Below are 19,313 nucleotides of genomic sequence, written 5' to 3' on the forward strand. Positions count from 1 at the left end.
TGATAGTAATGCTGTAATCAGACACTAGTTCACGGTTCAGTTGTCCTGACCTGCAGTCCCCAGAGAATAGAAGCTTAGAATAGAAGGAACCAACTTATTCCAGCTTTTTGCGCATACGCAGACGTCTCAGTTATTCTGTCTCTGCATGTTAATGATGCTCACCTCTGTACCAGCTGACATGTTCTTGCTGGCATTGATGTCTGTAATTGAAATTATTAATGTTGCTTATGATGTGTGCGCTCTGTGGAGAGCTTCATTAACATGTTTCAGACTCGCCCGGTTTACATTAATGCCTGTATTTTGATATTTGAAATTTCAGGATGTTTTCATGATAGATTATTAGAGTTGGTTTGCGAGGTTGTGGAGTTCCTCTAAAAAGGCTTTAATAGGCTATTAAAGGAAGTGTCGGAATGGCGAGACGTTTATAAAAAAATAAAACCCACCGTCATTCCGACCACAGGAGGAAAAAAGTGTCAGAATGGCGTTTGATAGAAAATTAAAGTGTCGGGGTGGTCCGTGGCGTAGTGGGCTGAGCAGGCGCCCCATGTACAGAGGCTACAGTCCTCGCTGCAGCTGGCCCCGGTTCCAGTCCCCCATCGGATGGCCCTTTGCTGCATGTAGTTCCCCCTCTCTCTGCACCCTGCTTCCTGTCTCTCTTAACTGTCCTATCCATTAAAGCAGGGCTATTCAATTACAAATACAGTTGGGCCAGATTTTAAAACCGAGACCTTAAGCTGGGCCGGACATTTTCAGCAGTCAGTAAGGAGGAGGTAATGACAAATATAATGAAACAACATGTGAGGTTTATTCATCATTTCCCCTCTTCGTATGTTTGTAAAACACATTTAAAAACTGTTAAATGAACTGAGGTAGTCGCAGTACTCTGACTCCTGAAATAACCCGGGCATTAAAACAAAAAGTGCACATCCATGGTGATGAAACAGTTTTCCCTTTTGAAATGAAATAAACATAAACAAAACTTCTCTAAATAAATAGAACCTGAGGTAACAGCAATGCTGTTTTTCACTTTAAAATACTAAAAAGAATATTTTGGTCACAAAATGTCGTCTCCCTTTTGAAATGAAATCAGGGTCACATGAAGGCGGGGTTGAAACGACGGTTTTCATCGTCAGTTTTTCCGTTTGAGGGTTGAGAGAGACGAACTTTTTCAGTTGAAGTTGAGCTGCTAACATGGTTCCATCAGTAACTTTCAGAACAACGCGCTGCCTTGTGGGTTGGTTGTGTGTTGCTAGGCTACGTGGAGTGTTGCTTTCTGATCTACTGTAAGAATTCTGAGCTCATTTTCTCAAACTGTGTTTTTCATGGTTTTTCTCTGCTTTTTTGGCTGAACCACAAGTTGGGCCACTCGGGTTATTGCTTCTGGGCCGCATGTGGCCCGCGGGCCGCCATTTGAATAGCCCTGCATTTAAGGCATAAATGCCCCAAAATAATTATAGAAAAAGAAAATTAAAGTGTCGCCATTCCAACAATTTGAGGCCCATGGCGGGATGTAACCCACCGACCGTGATCCTCAGCCAATGACACTGTCTCTGCGCCCTGGTCCGACCGCTCCAGCAGGGGTGAAGAAGCTCAGAGGACTTTGTGAAGGTTTCTACAGGGCAAATAATACGTGAGTGCAACGCTCACATTCTGCCCTGTGGCGGTGTCACGGGTGGCCAGGTGGATATAATGGAATGTGAAGGGGAAGATGGGGAGGAGCAAGTTTATGCGCTGTCGGTCCTGATTACACCAAGAAAAAGCAGCTCCGGAGGACTGCAGATGTTGTCTCGCTTCTTTGTGACCCCCGACTGTCAGAGCAGACTGCCAGAGATGAGGACTGGATGAAGCTGCAGCAGCAGCTGTTGTTTCTCTCTTCAGTTGGTGAGAAAAAAGTCTCTGCTGGACTTTTTGTTGCTGCAGCTCAAACATGCATGAATGGGAGTGAGCTCACCTGATTTCCTGTAAAGGAAAAGGGGCGGAGCCTCAGACCAGGTGGACCAGGTGAACCAGTTATTCCAGATTACGACAGAACACAGACACATTCACACAGTTCAGGCTCCATTTTGAGTGGACAGCAGCAGGAGGAAACCTGAGGTCAGAATCAGGTGAGTGTGAACAACCTTCTTATTTCACTGTCAGAGTCTCTGAGTGGGTTTCCTCTCTGGACTGCAGAGGAAGAAGAAGCAGAACTCAGCAGCTTGTTTCTGCTGTTGAAACCAAGCTGATCGGACGGCTCTGATACAAAGAACTGATCCGACTCGGGTGTAAAACCATCAAGTTCAGATTGTTTCAGCTTTCTGACTCACTGCTTAGTTCAGATTGTTTCAGCTTTCTGACTCACTGCTTAGTTCAGATTGTTTCAGCTTTCTGACTCACTGCTTAGTTCAGATTGTTGGATGTGAGGCAGCTGTTGGTCTGACTGATGAAGAAGGCACAGCAAAGATTTTCTGTCCTTTGGGGGCCATTTTCTCTGCTGAAGCTGCGTCACTGCTGGGGGGCGCGTTTCTATGATCACCACTTTGAGAACATTTCTGTTCCTGGATCAGTTCTACAGATTATGAGACGTCTCATCAGAAGCTGGATCATTACTGAAGGAGTTTACTGACAGAATGAGTGAACGAACATGTAGATAACACACAGATAAACACAGTGAAGCTGATGTGTTTTAATCAGGACTTCAGAGCAGCTTTGGCAGCAGTAACTCATCTGTAAATCCAAACTCCACAAAGCTGCAGACAGCTGATCAGCTGGGTCAGCACAAACTGAGTCTGACGGCTCGGAGGAAAGAAATGACGTCTCCTTTCTCTAAAAGTTCCTTCTGACGTGGAACAGAAAGAAAAGCAGGAGGTTAAAGCTTGTTTCAGTTTGGCTGTGAGACCTGAACAGACGTGTTTGTCTTCATTCTTTTCTTCTCTCAGACTGACTGAAGTCCAGAAGATGGACAGAGCAGAGTCTGCAGCATCCAGCGCTCGCTCTGCCAACAGGAACCCACCCAGACCTCCAGAACCATCAGACACAAAGTAAGAGAACTGCTCATGGGGGGGGGGGGCAGCTTCTTATCTGGGATATCACCATGGCAACGTATACTGGCAACCCAAACAGGTTGAACATATTCAGGGTGACTTTAAGCTTATTTTTAGGTGGTCTGGCTTAACTCGCCCTAACAGCGGAGATGTTGTTGAGCTGTAGTAGGATGCTGGTTATCAGCCCAGGTTTTCTGACTGAATATGAGCGCGTTCGTGTTCATGAGGAGGTGGCATCAGCTGACCAATCAGAACCTCTAATTCTGTCAGAGTGAAAAGCAGCAGCTGCTGCAGTGAAAGCTGGAAGGAAAGAAGAGAAAAAGGAAAAAGAATGCCAGCAGGAGGAGATGTGATCTGTGTGTGATGGTGTGTTTTATTAAAGCACGTGAGGAGGTTTCACACTTATTCTGTCAGGCTGAATTCTGCCTGTTTTAAATGAACCAAGTAAAGAACAAACAGAAAAGAGATTGAAACAGTCAGAGGGCTTCCTGGAAATTTCTGAGTTCATTCTCTGTCTTCCGGCCTCTAAAATGCTTTTGAGTGGTTAAATGACTGCAGTTAGTTTTAAAACTCTTTCTAAGATGTATGTGGATGTGAATATGAACATACAGACATCAGCTGATTTAGCTTCAGGAATTTGATACCCTGCACACTCATATAAGGTACAGGTGTAGGGAAAGGCAGGGAAATCTGTTATATTTCAGAGATGATTCTGATTAAACGTTGGTTTTTAATCTTTAACAGTAAACAGGAACACGCTTTAGAGGAATTAATCCCTGTTTTAGGCTCAGAAACATTCACTGTGACTGACACGTCTCTGATAAAGATGCTTCTGAGGAGTCTCTCTTTGACTCCAGTCTGCTGGACAGAGACTCACCGTTAACGCACCGGCGGCCATTTTATTGGATCATTCTGATAGTGAAGTGAATATTTTTCTGTGTATGTGCATGTGAATGACAGCATGTCTGTGTTTGCAGAGGTCAGCACCTCAGACAGAGAGCAGAGTCTCCAGGATCTGACTGTCTGTCTTTGATGAGTGACATGTCCAAAGATTATCCTCCTAACCTCAGTGATGAAGCTGGACCCTCAGGCACAAAGTAAGACAACTGAAACACAGATTTCAGGACCTTTCATGATGTCTTTATTACAAAAAAGAGAAAAAAATGAAGGACAAATTAATATAGTGATTTCAGAGGTTCCAGGTTCAACTCCCGGCTGGGGCCTTTCTGTGTGTATCTGCATGTTCTCCCTGTGTATGTGTGGGTTCTCTCCGGGTACTCCGGCTTCCTCCCACCGTCCTAAAACATGCCTGTTAGGTTAACTGGTGTCTCTAAAATGTCCTTAGCAGTGAGTGTGAGCGTGTGTGGTTGTTTGTCTGGTTTGTCTCTGTGTGGCCCTGTGATGGACTGGCCGCCTGTACAGGGTGAACCCCGCCTCTCGCCCATTGACCGCTGGGATGGGCTCCAGCCCCCCCGCAACCCGACCGACGGATTCAGCGGTATAGAAAATGGATGGATGGATGGATTAAATGAATAAAACAAATCAAAGATGAAATGTCAGAGTAAATAAACAGGGGCCTTAACACAAAGTTAAATGAATACAGTTGCAAAGGAAAGGCGATTTTATTTATAGAGCACAATTCATACACAAGGCAATTCAAAGTGCTTCACAGCTACATAAAATCACAAGAAGGCAATAAAATCATTAAAAATAGTAATAAAAATTAATAAACCCATTAAAAATAATCATTAATTCATTTAAAAGTGAAGAGTGCAGATAAAATACTTTCAGGTGTCATATGCACAGCTAAATAGAACTGTTTTCTGCCTGGATTTAAACATTGTCAGAGTTGAGGCCTGTCTCACATCTTCTGGAAGACTGTTCCAGATGTTAGGAGCATCAAACAAACGCAGCCTCACCTTGTTTAGTCCTGACTCTGGGCCCCAGCAGCAGACCCCTCCCTGGGGCAGTAGACCCCTCCCTGGGGCAGTAGACCCCTCCCTGGGGCAGTAGACCCCTCCCTGGGGCAGCAGACCCCTCCTTGAGGCAGCAGACCCCTCCCTGGGGCAGCAGACCCCTCCCTGGGGCAGCAGACCCCTCCCTGAGGTTCTCAGAGCCCCAGTTGGTTCATATGGCTCTAACATGTCAGAGATGTACTTTGGTGCTGGACCATGAAGAGACTTGTACACAAGCAGAGCTGTTTTAAAGTCTATTCTCTGAGCGACAGGAAGCCAGTGCAGAGACCTGAGCACTGGACTAATATGGTCGCATTTCCTGGTTCTGCTCAGATTTAGGAAAGCAGAAATATCAATCAATGAATGAATGTATGTGAATAACAGCATGTCTGTGTTTGCAGAGGTCAGCACCTCAGACAGAGAGCAGAGTCTCCAGGATCTGACTGTCTGTCTATGAAGAGTGACCGGTCCAAAGATTATCCTCCAGACCTCAGTGATGAAGCTGGACCCTCAGGCACAAAGTAAGACAACTGAAACACAGATTTCAGGACCTTTCATGATCTATTTTATTTCTGTTAAATGCCCTGTAACTAGTTTAGCACAGGCATTAACTAGCTGCTGTCTCCTGTTGCCATGACAACAAATGGGAGAACAGCACTCAGTCTGGTGGCAAACCCAAAACTCTGGCTACAGAGCTGAGTTTCTGATCATTTTGGTTTGTGTTGGAAATCTAAACTCTACTTCCAGTTCAGGAGCAACATGGCCTCTGAACAGGACCACATGTCTGTCAGTGATGGTCTGTTTTCTGCCTCTGACAGCTCAGGGGGCCACAGTGGATGGATGTGGGATGAAATGTGATCATCTCAGTGTAGCTGCAGCCAGTGTTGTTAGAATCTATTTGATCAGCCCAGGTCTTTATCAATACACTTATTGGTTAGCTGTAATTACTAAAGAGTTTTTTATTTCTTAATTCTAAAAGAGCAAATGTAGAATAGGATTAGGACTGATTTGAAATGTTTCCTGCAGAGCAGCAGCAGTAATATTCACACAGTGAAGTCAGCACATAAACTGAGGATTGAACCAGATGTGAAATGTTGCTGCAGGAAGGGTTGAGTTTGTATTCACATCAAACAGCAGAGTTGATGCCAAATGGAGTTATTTTAAAAGGATTTTAGTGATGAAGACATGTGTTGACAGAGGGAGGAAGAGGAGTGGTGTTTGTGAGGAGCAGCAGCTGTCCTGCTGTGCTCTGTGTCAGGACGTCCTGAAGGATCCGGTCTCTGCCAGCTGTGGACACTGGTTCTGCAGACAGTGCATCACCTCATACTGGGACCAGTCTGCTCCCTCAGGAGGCTCATACTGGGACCAGTCTGCTTCCTCCTGTCCCCGGTGTGGAGAAAGATCCAGAGCTGCACCAGGTCAGATATTTCTGTTAACCCATTTAGATGCACACACACATCATCATGTTCATCATTTTATTAACTCACATCAGACTGAATTAATACGCCAAATCAAAGCTTTATATTCTGTGGACATCAGTTAAATCAGAGCTGGATCATATTTCTGAGAGGAAGACATAAATGCTGTAATGAGCAAATGGATCAGAAAATGAAACTAAACCAACACAATTACCAAGATAGCAGCACCTGTGGAGAAGAGCAGAGTAATCAGACTGAAATCAGGACTAAAGGAGCCAAAATAAGATGGGAGGAGCCACAGGTGTCCTAAATCACACAAATCAGCTCCCAGCAGAACAAACAGACACTCGTTAATGCCACAACCAACCACAAGAGTCATCACAAAGGTCATCAGGAACATCATTTAAAGCTGAACTCCCAGTGAAATGGATCTGAGGTTTCTTCTGGAACACATGTCCTCTGTTCACTCTGCAGAAGGGAAATCCAAACCCAAATGAACATGTTGTCGCGTTACTTGATAAAATATCAAAGTTCTCACTGTCTAAATAAACCTTATTTAACCTCGTATGGTTTGGAACCATCTTCAAAGAAGGAAAAACACAGAATCTTACTATTCTGGTATATTAAGTTAAAATTTCAATTAATAACCAGTCTCATGTCACGCTACTTTTGTGAATTCTCGTTTGATTTGACAGACATTACGTAAAGAAAGCCTACAACACAACCTGTTAATTTGATATATGTATATATATATATATATATATATGAACTATTTATTAAAATGATATGACCAAAGACATGAACCTTAAAAACAAACAGGAGAAATTCACTGAATACGGGTGATTATATTAAACACTCAGTAAATTGAAAATAAAATATGGGGAAAGGAGAGGTACCGGATTTACTCAAGTAGTTTAGGTTTGTTTACTATTTGCAGCTAAAGACTGTAGGGCTGTAGCGATACGCTAATCTCACAATACGATACACGATATTCAGCCTACGATACACGATATTCAGCCAACGATACGATACACGACATTCAGCCAACGATACACGATATTCAGCCAACGATACGATACACGATATTCAGCCAACGATACACGATATTCAGCCTACGATACGATACACGACATTCAGCCAACGATACACGATATTCAGCCTACGATACACGATATTCAGCCAACGATACGATACACGACATTCAGCCAACGATACACGATATTCAGCCAACGATACGATACACGATATTCAGCCAACGATACACGATATTCAGCCTACGATACACGATATTCAGCCAACGATACGATACACGACATTCAGCCAACGATACACGATATTCAGCCTACGATACACGATATTCAGCCAACGATACGATACACGACATTCAGCCAACGATACACGATATTCAGCCTACGATACACGATATTCAGCCAACGATACGATACACGACATTCAGCCAACGATACACGATATTCAGCCTACGATACACGATATTCAGCCAACGATACGATACACGACATTCAGCCAACGATACACGATATTCAGCCAACGATACACGATATTCAGCCTACGATACGATACACGACATTCAGCCAACGATACGATACACGATATTCAGCCAACAATACGATACACGATATTCAGCCAACGATACGATACACAACATTCAGCCAACGATACACGATATTCAGCCAACGATACGATACACGATATTCAGCCAACGATACGATACACGATATTCAGCCAACGATACGATACACGATATTCAGCCTACGATACACGATATTCAGCCTACGATACGATACGATACACGATATTCGTATTTTGTACTGGATGTTTGTTGATATTACTCCGCCACCGCTAAGAAAATAGTTCGAGCATGAACGAGCTGCCAAATAAAACCAGACAGAAGCAACTTTTCACAACCAAATTTGATATGGATACCAGCGCACACAAGTAACCACTCCGGTGAGTTGATGATTTTGAAAACGGACGTTTATGGTGCTTTTACGGAACTTTTAGGACATGCAAAATACTTGCCATTCTGAAGCAGGTTGAGAAGAATCAAAATTAGGCAAATACCGGAGACAGCAGTAAAATTCAAAAAAGCGGTGAGGGGGGTTCTAAAACATTGCAGACGACTCATAAAAGAGGCTTAATGTTGAAAATACCGCAGTTCTCCTCTAACAATGGAATAGAAAAAGAAACGGCAGAAACATTGGTTAACAGTTGCATTTCTTCATATAAATGTCCAGTTTACTGACTTCAATTGGATTTAACTATTCAGTACTACAGACCACTAGGGGGCAATGTGGTTCCATAGGCAGGTTAGTCATTTTTCCAACAGGGTTATTTCTTCATTATTCTTGCAAGTACGATCGTGAAAAGGGTCTTAAAATGCAGTTGATGATTTCACTGAGAACCTGAAAGAACTTGTACAAAGATATCAAACACATTTAATACAGTTTTAAGATTCTACTGAAAGTGAATCTGAGCAAAGTCATTTCCAATTCCATGAGGCGCCTGGTTCTCTTATCTGGCTTGGTGAGGGTAGATGTCACCTTTGATTTACTTTGTCCAGATAATGTAGGGAGTGGGTTAGTCTGGGTTTCCTCCAATTTTCTCCTAAGAGGGTCCTTTGTTTGTTCAGCTTAGTTAGCACTAAGTTGTTAATGCATCCCTCATAAGTTTATGGTGCAGGTCTGTGCCAAATACAAAAGTTTCAGTTTGTATTAATTCCACATTTGAGTTCGCTACAATGTACTTTGTGTTTGGTCTCATTTGTTCTTTGTTCAGCAGATGTTGGTGTGCAGGAGGTTTTAGATGAACATAAGAGGAGTCTGAGGAGGAGATGTGAACATGTGACTGAAGGAAGTGATGGAGCAGGAGGTGGAACCCTCCTCAGCAGGATCTACACTGAGCTCTACATCACAGAGGGACAGAGTGAAGAGGTTAATACCCAACATGAGGTGAGGCAGCTGGAGACGGCTTCCAAGATCCGCCATGACTCTCCAATCAGGTGCCAGGACATCTTTAAAGCCTTAGCTGAGCAGCAGGGGGCCATCAGAGTGGTTCTGACCAACGGCGTCGCTGGTGTTGGAAAAACCTTCTCAGTGCTGAAGTTCACTCTGGACTGGGCCGAGGGCCTGGAGAACCAGGATGTCAGTGTGGTGATTCTGCTTTCCTTCAGGGAGCTGAACCTGCTCAGAGAGGAGCAGCACAGTCTCCTCACGCTGCTCCATGTTTTCCATCCAACGTTACAGCAGCTCCCAGCAGAGCAGCTGGCCGGCTGCACACTTCTGTTCATCCTGGACGGCCTGGATGAAAGCAGACTGTCTCTGGAGTTCAGCTGTCAGGTTGTGTCTGAGCTCACCCAGAAGTCATCAGTCAGCGTGCTGCTGACAAACCTCATCAGGGGGAACCTGCTTCCCTCGGCTCGCCTCTGGATAACCACACGGCCCGCAGCGGCCAATCAGATCCCTCTTAAATGTGTCGCCAGGGTAACAGAAGTACGAGGCTTCACCGATGCCCAGAAGGAGGAGTACTTCAGGAGGAGGTTCAGAGATGAAGAGCAGGCCAGCAGGATCAGCTCCCACATCCAGGCATCCAGGAGCCTCCACATCATGTGTGGAATCCCAGTCTTCTGCTGGATCACTGCTACAGTTCTGGAGCACATGTTGACCCCCGAGCAGAGAGCAGAGCTGCCCAAGACCACCACTGACATGTACTCGCACTTCCTGCTGGTTCAGACACAGAGGAAGAAGAACAAGTACCACCAGGGACCTGAGGCGGGTCCACAGGGGCTGACGGAGGCTGACGGGGACGTTCTCCTGAAGCTGGGGAGGCTGGCGTTGGAACATCTGGAGAAAGGAAACATCATGTTCTACCAGGAAGACCTGGAGCAGTGTGGCCTGGATGTCCCAGAGGCATCGCTGTATTCAGGAGTTTGTACAGAGATCTTCAAAAGAGAGTGTGGGATCTTCCAGAAACCAGTTTACTGCTTTGTTCATCTGAGTGTTCAGGAGTTTCTGGCTGCAGTCTACATGATGCACTGCTACACCAGCAGGAAGGAGGAGGTGCTGAGGAGCTTCCTGGGAGAAAAATACAGTTACTCATCTCTGGATGACTTCCTGAAGAGAGTCATGAAGAAATCCTTTCACAGTAAAAATGGCCACCTGGACCTGTTTGTCCGCTTCCTTCATGGCCTCTCTGTGGAGTCCAACCAGAGACTCTTAGCAGGCCTGCTGGGTCGGACACAGAACAGTCCAGAAACCATCCAGAGAGTCATCAACAACCTGAAGGAGATGAACGTGTTTAACATTTCTCCTGACAGAAGCATCAACATCTTCCACTGTCTGATGGAGATGAACGACCTCTCAGTTCATCAGGAGATCCAAGAGTTCCTGAAGTCAGAGAACAGATCAGAGGAGAAACTCTCTGAGATCCACTGCTCAGCTCTGGCCTACATGCTGCAGATGTCAGAGGAGGTTCTGGAGGAGTTGGACCTGCAGGAGTACAACACAACAGCTGGGGGGCGAAGGAGGCTGATTCCAGCTGTGAGGAACTGCAGAAAGGCTGGGTGAGTTGATGTGTTCATTGACTTCATGAGTCAGTGTAGATTAGTAGTTTAGTTCCCTAAAAGCCGTTTCTGCACATGAACAGCAGAGATGTTCTGGAGAACCTGCAGACAGGTTCATCTGGACCTTTCCCACAGTTTCTGCTCACATGTGCTTCACAGCAGCAGACCTACTGTTGGAGACAGGAAGCCAGCATTAACCTGCTGTTTCCACTGTTTCCCATGTGGGCCGGCTTTATGCCCACATGGCCGGTCCCCAACACAACCAGAAGCTAAGAAATCTGCCCAGCACATAAAGAGTGTTTCCATGGCAACCTGACTCACAGGAGAGCATCTTGGACAGATTGGGCCAGTTCCCAGCTCACTGGAAATGATGCAACAGAAATCTGTGGGAATATGTTTAAAGTTTTACTGAACTGGATCATTAAGAGCATTTGTCAGAATAAAAGTTTTTGTTGGTAAAATTGTGATGGTTGGATCAGCAGAAGGTTTTATAGGTGAGCGGCCTCAGTCGGGTCGTTTCATTGTTGGCTGTTGGAGGGATTGATTGTGAAAGCTTTGGCTCAACAGTCTCTGCCGTCATATCTTTTACTTCATAATGTGCCGCACATTTTCAATGGGAGACAGGTGTGGACTGCAGGCGGGCCAGTTTAGTTCCTGCACTCTGCTCCTATGAAGCCACGCTGCTGGCACACCTGCAGAATGTGGCCTGGCATCGTCTTGCTGAAATAAGCAGGACGTCCCTTAAAAAGCCGTGTTGCTCCTGTTTGGAGCTTTCAGCATTAATGGCGCCCTCACAGACGTGCAGGTTACCCACGCCATGGGCACCAACACAGCCCCACACCATCACAGATGCTGGCTTTGGAACTTTGCTCTGATAACAATCTGGATGCTCCTTTTCCTCTTTAGCCCGGAGGACACCACGTCCAGGATTTCCACAAACGCTTTGAAATGTGGACTCGGCACAGTACTGAATGCTAACAGCTTTTATAGCTGCAGATTAGAGATATTAAGACATCCATCTGCAGTGAAACGCAGACGCCATCATCTGAGAATATGGCGTGAACTGTGGCCTTTGCACAGAATGTAAATATACGAGGGGAAAGCTCAAAGCGTACCGCCTGCAGTGTTGGAGCTGATGTCTCCGGAGACATAATGATGTTGCTCTGTGGCAGCTTTCAGAGCCCTGGAGAAGCTAACTGGTGCTTAGAAGCTTCTTAGAGTGGATTCTTCCTGTATATGGGTGTGAACAGTCCCAGCTGACAGTGGTTAGCAAAGAGATCGTCTTTCAGCTGTAAATGTTCACTAAGCTGAACTTTTTATAAAGATTCTGGAGTCATATGAAAGATGTAAGAATGTAAAAAGGGTTTTCTGAACAAAACGTCCTTAATCTGACTTTGGGATCAGATCAAACATGTTTTCAGTCTGAATGTGACACCACATTTCCTTCTTTATCTGCAGATTAGAGAAAATAATGAAGAAAAGTCCGTTTAAAGGAGCTCAGGTCTGAGAGACTGAAGAGATTAATGATGTCGTGTTAAACACAGGAAGATGAGATCAATCACAGATGTGAAGAACAGATGTTCATCAGAGGACATTACATTCACATCGCTGTTTAGTTAGAATATGAGTTCAGTTGGTGTTTATAGTGCAGATTGTCTGATTTTAGTAGAACTGACTTTACGTTTTCTCTCATCACAGACTTGTTGGTTATAATCTCTCAGAGACTGACTGTGAAGTTGTGGCCTCTGCTTTAAAGTCCAACCCCTCCCATCTGAAACACCTGGACCTGAGTCACAGCCAGCTGTCGGATCCAGCAGTGAAACATCTGTCTGCTGGCCTGGAAAGTCCAAACTGCAGACTGGAGGCTCTGAGGTCAGTTCACTGCAGCTCTTTTACTTCTTCTGTTTTAGTTGAAATGATTTAGTGATGTGTGGAAATATCCAAACATTCAGTGTTTCCACATGTCTGAATGAATCCTCCCTTCCATCCTTTTCTCCTGCCAAAGCAATTCTTTCCTCACTTTCACACACTGAAGCAGAGCTGTTCCTTAGAAAAATCATCCTGGTAAAAAACGTTTTTCTTCAGTCATAAAAGGAGAGAAAACACTTTAGATCAGAGGTAAACATGGAGCAGCTGAAATGTAGCTTTGACTCACCTTTCTGGTCCATCTGAGAGATGTTTGATCAGTAAAGTTTGGAAAGCTGGATGCAGATTAAACTGCAACAAACTGACAGATCTGCTGCTGCTGCTCATTTGAACAGGACAAACGTGCAGAGTTCAGTCACTTTAACTCCAACGACTCAGTCTGCTTTGGGCTTTAGCCTCCACCCAGTAATTAGTGACAGACTGGAGGAAATGGCAGAGCGCTGACTCTGCACTTTATTTTAAACATGACGGAGGAAAAATCACCAAAGTTGAGAGGATCACATGCTAAAAGAATCCATCACAAAGTGCAGAAACCAGAGAGGAATTCAGAATTACACCACAGAAGAAGAACATGCTGCACACACTCATCTCAGGACTTATTTCCCTTGCTGCTCCTTCCAAATGTTCATTCTTGCTTTACTAGTGGTTTAAATAATGTGGTAAAATAATTTAATCCTTTCCAAAGATGAGCACTAGTGGCAGAGCCGGATCCAAATATGATATTTGGAAAGGCACATATAGCTGATTAAAGTCAGTTTCAGCCTGCATCCTGTTGGCTTCAGCTCACATGTTTTATTCTTTCTTCAGATTGTATGGCTGCAGGTTGTCAGAGATCAGCTGTGCTTCTGTGGTCTCAGCTCTGAAGTCCAACCCCTCCCATCTGACAGAACTGGACCTGAGTTGGAACACCATCAGAGACTCTGCAGTGAAGGAGCTGAGCAGCTTTCTGCAGAGTCCACACTGTGGACTGAAGACTCTGAGGTCAGACACCATGTTTTAGTTGTGTGTTCAGATTAATATGATGTGGAAGTTGTGCTGGTCTTCATGGTAAAGTCTGTGTTCTTCTTCTGGGCTTTAGTTGATGAAATGATGATCTATTGAATCATGTTTTATTCTTTCTTCAGATTGAGGGACTGCAGGTTGTCAGAGATCAGGTGTGCTTCTCTGGCTTCAGCTCTGAAGTCCAACCCCTCCTCCCAGCTGACAGAACTGGACCTGAGCAGGAACAACCTGAAGGAATCAGCAGTGAAGCAGCTGTCTGAGCTTGTGGAGAGTCCACACAGCAAACTGCAGACTCTGAGGTCAGTAGAGGGTCGGAGGTCCATGCAGCTCTCAGCAGTATTTTATCAGACTTTATTTATTATTTATTCTATTTATTAAAGCTGATGGCAGCTGAGGAAGAGAGGCTCTGGAAACACTCATTTATCTCCTCTCTTCTTTCTTCTTCTCTCTACAGATGGGAGTTATGGTGATGAACAGGACGATGTGAGCAGAGAGGATGATCTGTGTCCTGATGATCCACAGGATGAAGCAGCAGCAGCTGGTGTGCAGAGAGACTCTGACTGCACCCTGATGATGATGATGATGATGATGATGATGATGATGTGTTTGTATTCTGTGTTTTTCTTCCTTTGGAATAACCATGTTAAAGTTGGGTTAGAAATGATCAGTAATGGAAACGATCCTTAAACCTTCAGTTCCATCTGAACTTAAAGAACAGCCACAGTCTAAAGTTTGACACCAGTTTTATTCTCTCGCCTTCATTTTCTGCCTTTAAAAACTGACTTTTAATCTTTTAATCTTTAACTCCATCAGTGGAAATGAGAAGCTGTCGGTGTGATTCAGTCAGAGACGACTGAGCTGATGGAAATGTGGGAACCTGAAAGGAACATTTGATTATTATTATTGTTACTGCCTCCCAAACAGTTGGGAAAGATGAAGAAAATAGTGATGTGGCCACACTTTTCTGTCCCGGCAGTCAGGAGGATGTGCCGGCTACTTCTGTGCCGAGTGAAAAGCTGGAGGGGTCGTAACAAAGAAGAGGAACAGACTGAAGCCCAACTCAGCTGAAATCATCTTGTTGTTAAATAAACATCTTTCAACCTTTCTATAAATCTTACTAAAGCATATCTCTATTACATACAGTATTTTATGATGGTACAATCACGTTATAACACAACCATATTATTAATGTCTCTAATTAAACAGTCAAACATTTAAAGATGCACATGGAACCTTTATTGTTCTGCAGAACAGTCTCTGTTTTATAACACCCGGCCCTTTAAATGCTGTGCTGAAGGGTGGCCAGCAGATGGCGCCATCATTAATTTGACCAAATGCTTTAAAACACTGAACCGTTTCAACACGATGGCTTCATGTTGGTTCAGTGGTTCAGAAAGCTTCGGTTTCTCCATCGCTGGCAAAGATTCACAGACCAGGACACAGACGGCCTTTATTTTACAGCAGATAAACAGGAAGGAGGACCTGCAGCAAGGACCACAGGCTGGGACCGGGACCTGGACTCAGGAAACAAACCATGTATGGAGGTGACTTCCAGCTGTTGCTCACATTCAGAAGATGTCAGACTGCTGTTTGTCCTTGTTTGTCCCTTTTTGTTGGAGCTGCAGGGACATCAGTGCTGCTCACTCTGCTGTGGAGCAGAAACCAAACAAAGATGCTGCTTTGCAGGGCCGTGCAGAGACCTTCGGAGGGGCAGGTGCTCAAAGTAAAAAGGGGGCACATGGAGCACCAATATGAAACACTCCTTATGTTTTTGCTTTAACGTCCTCTCCTTACGGGGCATCTCTGCAGAATGAAACATGATTGATAAACTATAATCTGATGCACATAAAACACACAGTGACATTTCATACTTTTTCAGGACAAACTGTATAGCTACGAATTTGCTCCATGGTGCTGATTCATAATCTGCCCTTTATTATTCGTAGTGCTGATAATAAAGTAAAAAATAATTAAATGATATATAAATCATGTATTTAAATGTATTTGTGCTTGACTATCCACTTTGCGCAAGAAAGCAAGGTTATAAAAGTTATGTATCTATGCATATTATATTTAATTTGTGCGTATACAAATGTTATAAACAAGTACTGATTTGTTTAAATGAGAGGTTGAGAAAATCACAATTCAGATTTTTCTAATTATTATCGTCATTGTTGTATTTATACTAATATAGTCCAAAATTATGTGAATAAGCATGTAGGCTACAGTGCATAGTTTTAGTGAAATAACCTCGGCCTCATTGCCTGTAGAAACATACATGTAGGAAAAACACTGCAACTCACTGACAGTAAGATCATTCATCTCTCTAATGCACGAGTCAAAGTATCGATACTCATGGTCAGATCTTACTCAACTACAAGTAAAAGTCATGTAGGTGAGTAAAAAAAATTTACTCAATTTAAAATACTGAAGAACTTCCTTTTAAAAATACTTAAGTATTCAAAAGTACAAAGTACGTTTTCTAATATCAGTACATTGCTGTATTGTTTTCTGAATGCTTTTACAGAACCATGTAACTCTGAAACCACTTAATGTAGACTTTTTGCACCACTCTGCTACAGAATAGCAACAGCACGGCAGCTCTGAGCTAACAGCACAACAGTACGCGTTCATTCATTCATTGGGCCTCATGCAAGAACATTTTCGTATTTTTATTCTAAATTTCTCTCACTTTTTTCGTAAGGTCTCGTGCGAACACGCCGCGTCAGATTCAACAAGCACTCTTAACTTCGGGAAAAGTGTGTAAATGACCTGCGTAAATGATGAATGCCACCTGTGCGTATTTAAGGGGCACGTGCACGAGGATAGTAGATTTGCATACTCCACGCCCAAAATTATGCCATATCAGGCTGTGCTTCCTCGCTGCTGTGCCAGGAAGTGTTGAGTCATGAGAATGGCATCAAGGTGCAAAAAGAACAACTTTACGGGCTCTGAGACTGAAGTTCTGCTTTCAGAGATCCAGAAAGGAAAATCTATCATTTTAGCAGAGTCAGCAGTGGAATTACGGGATCTGCTAAAGCCAAGAAATGGGAAGCAATTACAAGTGCTGTTAATTCAATGTCACCTGTAGTTCGTAATGTCACCGGAAAAAAAATAAATTGTTTGATATGAAAATAGCTTTAAAAAAAAAAAAAGTCTCGCCTTGGCCAGGCGCTCGATGACTGCAACTAAAGCCGTGCAATCAGCTGTTGCCTCATCATGATGGCTCTTTGATGGGGTGGTCCATGAGGGGGGTCTTCTGGCACCTTCTGGTCTGCCTGGGCTGGTTCAGGTTGAGACCCTCGTTCATCCTTCTTAATTTGTACTTGTTGGACAGCGGTGTATGGGAATCTGATGTACCATGGGTGATAAACTGATGAGAGCTTTGATGACCAAGGGGAGCGCACGACTCACAGAGGACTGGGACACCCCCGATCTGTCTCCAATCTCCCTCTGAAAGGTTCCAGTTGCCAAAAATACAAGGGTGGTGAGGACCTGGGCGTGTGGTGGAAATGGATTTGTGTTTTTCTGGAGTTGTGGCTCTAGCAAGCTGCATATTTGCAGCAGCACAGTCCTTGGCAATCTTAATCGCGATGTCATCCATTCGTCTGTCTCCACACGGTCTCGGAACACACGCTCTCCTCCAATAGTCTGACGCGCTAAGGCAGGGGTGGCCAACCCGCGGTTCCTGAGCCGCATGCGGCTCTTTGTCTGGTTTCAAGCGGCTCTTACGTTCATATCAACATTTGTGTTTGTGGGTTTTTTTTAATGTGCGTGTTCGCTTCGTTTGAGTTCAATACGGCAGCGGTCTCCAACCTTTTTTGCCTCATGGACCGGTTTAATGTCAGACAATATTTTCACGGTGTGGCGGATAAATTCTACAAAATAAAACGATACGACCAACACAGACTCTGTGGTATTTAGTAAATAATAATAAACTTGAATCCACTGTGTACTTGTATGTAACTTTATTAGCAGCGTCCTCCTGATATAACATCCTCTCTGCCTCCTAACGCTCTCTGGTCGCTATGGTAACGCTTCAACATGCCTTCAAAATGCAGCTTTCTTTTTCTTGGGGGTCACAGCCTCTTCTTCTGTCTCCTCACTGGGAAGAAGCTTTCCAAACACGTCTGTTTTTGACTCATTTTGCTCGGTTCGTGGGTTTAATATCAGCGTTGATACGTCACGTGACCGAGACGAGAATTAAGAGTCAAGAACAGACGGATGTAAAGGAGAGAATCGGTCATTTTTCAAAAATAATGTGGCGCTTTGAGGTCACACAGTAAAAAATGCGGCTCTAAAGCCCTATTCGGACGGGACTAGTTTAATGGGGGGACCTGGGGTAAAGTAATAATAACCGGGAAATCTAGTCCCGTCCGAACGCGCCATGTCAGTAAAGATAGCGGAGTATGTCGGTAAACTTTGCCGAGAATTCTACCTCCTGTGAAACGGTCCGGAGTATCTACCATAGGTAATACTAATCCCGTGCGAATGCGACCTTCGGTAATAAGTACGGAATATGTCGTCACATCCTTTTAAAGAGAGAAACAATTAGGTGTAAAATAGAAAATGACACTTAAGTTTCGTTGTGCAATCCCTTTTTTAAACTATACTTTACATTCAGGTAAAATAAGTATCCTGAGCAAAACTTTTGGTGAACAGTACTTTACATTAAGGTCAAAAATGAATAAATCTTCTGTTCTGTTATATTGTACAATACGTTTTAGTAATACTTATCATTCAGGTAAACAAACAAAAGGCTAAGGCATCCAAAAATGGCAAGTCAGCCGCTGGTTACGCTTCCCATTAACCTTGTTATATACAGAGTCAAATTAACCTTCAATTAGTGCATCATTTAAGTCAAACAGAATAATGTCAGCATCATTCTGGGGTATAATGTATATATTTATTTATGTTTACTTCAAAGTAATGAAATATACAATCCATTAGTCAAGCAAACTTGATGTGAATAACAGCGGACTATTTTAGGAAACTCCTACGACAGGTCTGGATCACTCGTAAATTCTGTTCGTAGCTGAAAGAAAACGTAAAATAAGAAAACATTGGTGAATGTTCTCTTACATCACTCTTACGCACGATTTATGAACAAATCTGTGCGTACGAACGGTTCTTGCATGTAGCCCAATGACTCTGACGTGATTTGAACACACAACCTTCTGATCTGGAGTCAGACACGCTACCGTTGCGCCACAGAGTCCCATGAAGAAGAATAAATCCCTTCTGAACGAGTCAGCTCAGCTCTATATCAGAGCCTCTGGTAGGAAACACTGCACATATTCTACAATACTCTACAGATTTCTGTTGGAAGACGAGGTCGGAAAGGGTTTTAAAGACCAAAAAGTAGACATGTTCCATCGTTTCTCCTGTTTCACCCATTATAGTCGGTCTC

At 43.9% G+C, this 19,313-nt stretch overlaps 1 protein-coding gene and 1 non-coding gene across 2 annotated transcripts in view; one reads left to right on the top strand and one right to left on the bottom strand.

Annotated features, from left to right (window-relative positions):
* Positions 1–15,122, top strand: part of LOC142382701 (uncharacterized) — a 47,448-nt gene extending 32,326 nt beyond the window's left edge. Inside the window, exons 12-20 of the mRNA XM_075468823.1 lie at positions 2,813–3,020; positions 4,001–4,120; positions 5,380–5,499; positions 6,176–6,396; positions 9,193–10,975; positions 12,674–12,847; positions 13,709–13,882; positions 14,026–14,202; positions 14,358–15,122. Of these exons, the coding sequence (XP_075324938.1) occupies positions 2,813–3,020; positions 4,001–4,120; positions 5,380–5,499; positions 6,176–6,396; positions 9,193–10,975; positions 12,674–12,847; positions 13,709–13,882; positions 14,026–14,202; positions 14,358–14,373 (2,993 nt within the window). The 3' untranslated portion in view covers positions 14,374–15,122. The remainder of the gene's footprint in view (positions 1–2,812; positions 3,021–4,000; positions 4,121–5,379; positions 5,500–6,175; positions 6,397–9,192; positions 10,976–12,673; positions 12,848–13,708; positions 13,883–14,025; positions 14,203–14,357) is intronic.
* A 3,927-nt stretch (positions 15,123–19,049) lies between these two features.
* On the bottom strand, positions 19,050–19,121 carry trnaw-cca (transfer RNA tryptophan (anticodon CCA)). Its single transcript has one exon. It is a non-coding gene; the product is annotated as a tRNA-Trp (tRNA).
* Between the last annotated feature and the right edge of the window lie 192 nt (positions 19,122–19,313).

Source organism: Odontesthes bonariensis, chromosome 6, assembly GCF_027942865.1.
Source record: "Odontesthes bonariensis isolate fOdoBon6 chromosome 6, fOdoBon6.hap1, whole genome shotgun sequence".
Classification (NCBI taxonomy): domain Eukaryota; kingdom Metazoa; phylum Chordata; class Actinopteri; order Atheriniformes; family Atherinopsidae; genus Odontesthes; species Odontesthes bonariensis.